General features: G+C 47.9%; 1 protein-coding gene across 1 annotated transcript; it reads right to left on the reverse strand.

Moving 5' to 3' along the window:
• Window positions 1–894: 894 nt before the first annotated feature.
• On the reverse strand, window positions 895–5,838 carry LOC120426890 (uncharacterized). The gene has a single exon (XM_039591694.2). It carries the CDS (start codon window positions 4,307–4,309, stop codon window positions 1,454–1,456), a length of 2,856 nt encoding a protein of 951 aa, XP_039447628.1. The 5' UTR covers window positions 4,310–5,838; the 3' UTR covers window positions 895–1,453.
• Window positions 5,839–6,359: the final 521 nt, after the last annotated feature.

The raw sequence follows: 6,359 nt of genomic DNA on the forward strand, positions 1-6,359 counted from the left end.
AACACGGAAAACCAGCCAGCTGACTACGCCGAGCCTGCATAGGAAAAATTGGCTTTATTCTACGCCATTCGGCAAGGGCTGCGCGGGTGGGGTTGTAGGAAAATTGCGGACGAAGACGCGGACTGTGGCTGGTCGTGGAGTACAATTCTGAATTGGCAGCAGCTGAGCCGGAAAGTCAATCAATTTGGGGATTGATTTGGTAGTTTTCGGTGGTTTAGTTTTTGAGTCTATTTAAATTTGTACTTAAAACATTACTGTATAAAAGTGTTAAATTTTATTTTAATACCGAGCAGTCACTGAGTGCAGTTGACTGGATTTAGTATTGTGACATGATTTGAAAATCCCATTCACAAGTGCAACTAAATTAGAGCTTTTCCGATTTTCTCTCCGTGTCCTCGGTAAACTTTACAGCGTGCAGTAGCGGACTGTGTTGTGAAAAGATACCGACACCGAAGGACACAAGGCCAAACATAGGATGATAGGATAGGGTTCCGTATGTGCTACTTCTACGCCACGGAGTTTTCCACACATACACACAACTAGCACATCAAGTGTCAAACGTAATCCTAGTGATGCAATCCGTTTGCTGGACATGTGGTCTTTCTTGAACTAAAAATAGAGAAGCACCAAGTTTATAAATATAGCTGGTATTTTCCAAGGGAATGCTTTCTCAAGTTGTCACTAATTTCAACAAGTTTTCCACGAACAGAGCCACTGCAATCCACTAAGCACCGATTACCACCGTGATAAAAATAGATAAATGGTGCAACTTTCATGCTTCCAAAACGCTATTACCCTTCCGAGGGTCGTTATACTTTCTCATCGAATCATAGAAAACGCAATCACTTTTTATTCCTTCTAGAAACAAATATTTTATTACTATATATTTTCTTTTTTAAAACTTGTTTCCGCTTTATAAAACAAATATATAATAATATATAGGACGCCTTTTTTTCCTCTTATCTTCTCGTTTTCAACTTCGCAACGGTTTGTGTTTCACAATCACTTTAGTTTAACCTACCGCTAGTTTAGATATTTTGTGTTGCACCTCTCTTCCTATAGGTTCAATCAACAGTCCTTGAGGTTTCAAATTCTTCCAAAAACATGCATGTATCCAAAAAATGAACAATTCACCTCTCCCTTCTCGTCGTCACTAAACGTGTTTAGAAATTTCAATTTCGTTGTTTCACAAATACTTTGTTCTTGATCTTACATTGGTTGCCTTAGCTACAAGATTTAACACTGAGTTTGTGTGGGTGAGTACACGCGCACACATACATTAATATGGAAAGAGAAATAGAGAGATAGAGAAAGGGATAGTAGAGAGTTCGCGTTCTAGTGATAGATGCTTGTATTGGGTGTATACTAGTGAGTACATGCGGTACAAATAGTCTGCGAAGGGTACAATTGGGATAACAGATGTACGCTGCAAACGACGCACTCCAAGTACAAGTCAGATAGGTCTATCTACGGTTGTTGACGTCGCTTGGGCTCCGCTGGAACCACCGCCACACACGTTGGCAGCCGCTCCGGAAGCCAGCGATGAGATGCTGGCCGAGCACGAGTGTCTACAGAGCTGTGGCGAGGTCGGGTTCGACAGGCCGGACTCGTGGATCGGCGATAGCGTTGGGCTGCGGTTACGTATTAAGGTCTTCCGTCGGCTACGACGGTACGATGGATGGATCGGAATTCGGATCATCGATTGTTGATTCTGCTGTTGTTGCTGCTGTTGTTGTTGCTGGACTAACGCGAGTGTGTTGACGAGATCCTGCAGGTCATCGGTGGTATTCTTGAGCTTACGCCGTACGGGCGGTGGCAAGGCCGGCATTGTTGGCGGAGTATCCGTTCGAATCGTCGATGTCGGAAGGATTGTAGGAGATCCGGAACCACACGCGGTCATTCCAGCGACAACCGTCGCCGTACACTCGCTGGTTGACAGGGGTCGAACTTGGTTCTGTTTGACAGATCCGGTTGCCACTGCTGCTGGAGCAAGCCCAGGTCGACACCGTGGTCTACGGTAGCGATCAATCATCCGCATCATGTGCCGCAGTCGAACCACTGGCCAGGGTCGCACAAGTCGAGCTCGGGGCCGCTTCGGTACCGGCGAGACACTGTTGGGCGTTAGCGAGACATCGTTCCCGTTCGCATCGTTCAGAATACGGTTGTTGTTCCCATTGCTGGTAGAACTGATGTTGTAGTTGTTGTTGATAGCGTTGTGATCTCCGACCGATATCAGATTTATGTCGTAGTATCCATTGCCACTACCGTTTCTACTGTCGGTACTAGTGCTACAGTTATTGTTGCTAACACAGTTATTATTTCTATTGTTATTGGCACGATTTGCATTATTTGTCAGTTCGTAATGATTCAACTGTTGCTGTTGTTGTTGCTGCTGATGTTGCAGATGATTATGTTCCATCACATTGGTGATCGGCGGAAAGTGTTGCAACACATCTTGCTGTGGCACACCGGCGGATATGGATCTCAACGGATCGCCGGGAACGTCTGGGCTGTCCGGCACGTTCGAGCAGCAGTTCCATTTCCTCTTCCAGCGATGATGCTTCGTGAGAGATTTGACGCAGCATTGCTTCTCCTGTAGTGCCGTAATCTGATCGGCTTTGTCCAGCGCATTTCCAGCGGGTTTCATTTTGACACTGCAGAAGGTGCACTGTTCACTGTACTGGACAAAGGACTCGGACGTGGTCGTTGTTTCAAAGTCTTCACCGTTGACCGTTTGTCGATACTGCGAGCAACAGTGGAACGTGCGTGATTCGCACTTTTCCCGGGGATGGCCCTTGACAGCTGCTACGTTTCGCTCTTCCAGCATTGAACACATGTAGAAAGCTGATTTTTGACGGGTAGTGGTGGTATTCGAAGCGCTGGTAGCGGCCGTAGCTAGCGAAACCGAGTCCAGGTTGCGAAGACCAGCCGAAGTGATATTGTTGGTACATTCTTTCGAGTTATCACAGCAATGCAAGGTACGGGGTCGTTGTCTGTTCAGGTCGTTCAGGGGACCTGGTATAGACAAATCGGCGGCAGGGTTGGCCGATGAGCAGATGTAGATTTCTGGAATCGTGTGATGGGATTTCGTACAGGTGGACAGCATGGAAAGCTTAGAGGTGGCACCCACGGTTGAAGTGGTGGTCGATGGACCATTTGCAAGGGATCGAGCATCCTGCGGGAGTTGCGTGGGTTGATTTGTCATTACATTCTGACGATTATTGCGTATGTATTCGTAGGTGGTGAGACCGAGGAATGAGATGTAGATGTGGAAGAAGCACAGATGCAGAAGCAATCCGGCAGCTATAGCTGCGAGGATGCCAAGGAATCCGATAATGGCGAGGAAAATCGTATTGTTGACACTGATGCCGGTTCCCGCGGGGGATTTATCGACTGGGGAGTCCGTGGCTTCATCGGTGACGTTATCTGCCGTATCGTTGATGAAGAGAGTTTGGTTAAGTAACAAATCCTGAGCCGAGCTAGTGATGTTGTCCAACAGAGACGGTAGTGTAGAGTTTGCAAGAGTATCATTGTTGAGATCAGTGTTTGTTTGATCCGAGGTGGGATCAACGAGAGCAGTAGTGTCGGAGCTATTTGCGAAGCCAAACCAGGCTACATTCAGCCACTCAGGCTGCACGTGGTACAACACAATCTCCACTACAGCAGCGGCCAGAATGACCAGCGCTGCTATGACGGCGCTCACCACGCACATAAGGAATGCCACATAGTTTCGACCACCAACACAGTGATTTAACCATTTGCAGTGATGGTCGAAGGTACCGACGCACTTGTTACACACACTGCAATGTTTGGTCCGGTGGCTGGTAGTTTTGATGTTGCACAGATGACACCGTCCGTTCTCAATCACGTGTGAATGCTTACTGCGGTCAAACTCGGGCACGACCGCTCGGCTGCTCTTGCGACGCAGCTCTACGTCGGCCGGATCGAGCAGCAGTGCTGCCAGATGTGACACCAGATGCAGCAGATACAGCGTTGCTAGCACGTAGTAAAGCGGCAACTGAACCGAAGGCTTCAGAGCCGGAATGAGCAGAGCGAAGGTCGAATAACCGAAAAGAATCAACGCGAACCAACCGACCAGTTGCAGCGGATGCAACGGCAGCTGCAACCCATGCACCCGACGATCCTTGCGATACTCGGAAGCGCCCAAATTATCTTGGGATGAGCAGAACTGATTGCGCGTAAGCTTGCGACTCTGCCTGGCAAGGGCTTTGCGAAGTGTCGTCGCTGTGGCACCGCCTTCGTGTCGTGTCGTCTGCTGCTGCTGTCGCTGGGTTTGCTCTGTGAGCATGATATTCAATCCAGGATCGATGGGTTGTTGACGCCTCTGTTGTTATTGTAGATGGTGTAGCTGGCGTAATTGTTGTACTCGCTGTTGTTATTGGCAATCGCTCTAACATTATAACACCCACACAGAACCACACCGTCACTCTTTCACTTTCTCGATTCAGCGTCGTAAACACGTTCCACACGCGAGCGGTCTTCGCGGCAACACGCCTCGGTTGGTTTTATCGATTGCAATTACTTTTCACACCCGACGTGCCTCCCACGCATTCTTAGCCAGTCAAAGGAACGGAACGAAGCGATAGCTTTTTATACCGAAAATTTTCCTCCCATCAGACGATAACACACAATCGGAGAGTTTTTTGGGAGCGATTACTGTTCACACAAGTCGGCCCAATGACCGATGACACCGTATTCCGTATCACATAGCCTAAACCAAGCTGTGTGGTGGCTTGATCCTGCCGATTCAGTTACTGCCGTGTCACGTCATTCGAGTTCATCGGTACGGTCGCTCACGCCCGAGTCAGGACACTCTCTCACGCAATCCGAACAACACTCTGCTGCTGCTTGAGCTATTATATAATGGAATTCACCACCGAGTTACCAGCCGTGGCCCGTGAACGAATTTTGTTTTCAAAACATCTCATATGTTTGCTTCTCACTACCGTATTGTGGGCCTTTTCTTCCGTTGATTGATGCGTTCGGCCTTTTCTTATGTAATATCCACACATTCGCACTGCTCGTCAGCTGGATACTTTACTGTTTCGGATAAGAATCCCGCTAACACCTGACGACGTTCTACTGAACCATAATCATCCACTGTTTAATTCAATCGCTCATGCACTATTTACTCCCAATGAAAGCTCCTTTCCACTGTGTATATCCACTCTGTGTAGCTTGTCTAGTCGTCGCTATAAGCTACAAACATCCTGGGCCATAAATCACGGCCCTGCCAGGTGTAGGACGCTCCCTCCAGCAGCTTCGCTCTTCGGCTGATCCTGACTGTCGGAGTATCGCCCACGTCCACCACGACTAGCATATCCAACGGTCCTGGTGACGGTGTCCAAGCAGTAGTTCACCGAGGCCGACGCAACACCGACGACGCGACCGACCGACATCATTTTCCACTTTTCATTATTTCTACCCGCGAACACCCCCTTCTTCTTGCTTGTGTGTCTAGTAAGAAAGCGAGGGTGGAGGGGAGTAGGACACTACCACAGTTACAACCGACCGACCAACCCCCAAACCGGCACACGGCGGTTCACGGGTGTGTCTGTGCAAGCGATGCGGGGGATGGGAAAACGGAGTTGTGTTGTATTTTTAGACCTTTCGTTCGTCCTTCTATGCTTAGCTATGTTCTAAGCGGCGAACACCGTCCCCCACCGACTGAATCCACCTGTACACCGAGTTTAGCAAAAGAACTGCGCTGTTCCGGGGTTTTCACGACCGATTCGGATTGTGGCTCGACTACGACTGAACGGTCGGGTTCGGCGCTCGGTCAAAGGAGGTCGGCAGGATGAATGAAGGTACTCGCGTGATACTCGGGGGCACTCAGAGCTGGGAAGGATTCCCCTCTTCGGAGTAATCGTGACGGAAATGTTGTGCCTTATCAGTTGGTGTTCATTTTGAGGGGAGTTGATTGATAAGCGTACTTTAGGGATGCCGATTTCTCGTTACAACTAATCAGGTCCTCGATTCTACGAAGTTTGATTGCCTGAAGGACTTCAATGGAACTATCCGAAGATAAGATTATCTCATATAAAAATTTATCGAAAATCAAGCCTGGACTGTATGACTGAACTGAACACATTTTTGAATTAGAGCAATTCTCTACCAAAACCGGAAATGGATTTTATTTGTATTTTTTTATTTGGCTCAAACTTTGTGGGGGCCTTCCCTATGACCAAATAAGCTATTTTGTGTCATTGGTTCACCCATACAAGTCTCCATACAATTTTGGCAGCTGTCCATACAAAAATGGTGTGTAAATATTTAAACAGCTGTAACTTTTGAGTGAATTTTCTGATCAATTTTGTGTCTTCGGCAAAGTTGTAGGT

The sequence above is a fragment of the Culex pipiens genome, chromosome 2 (genome assembly GCF_016801865.2).
Source record: "Culex pipiens pallens isolate TS chromosome 2, TS_CPP_V2, whole genome shotgun sequence".
Classification (NCBI taxonomy): Eukaryota; Metazoa; Arthropoda; class Insecta; order Diptera; family Culicidae; genus Culex; species Culex pipiens.

What these genes read in the sequence shown, in the direction of transcription:
- LOC120426890 (XM_039591694.2), bottom strand. Translation starts at nt 4,309, where the DNA reads ATGCTCACAGAGCAAACCCAGCGACAGCAGCAGCAGACGACACGACAC.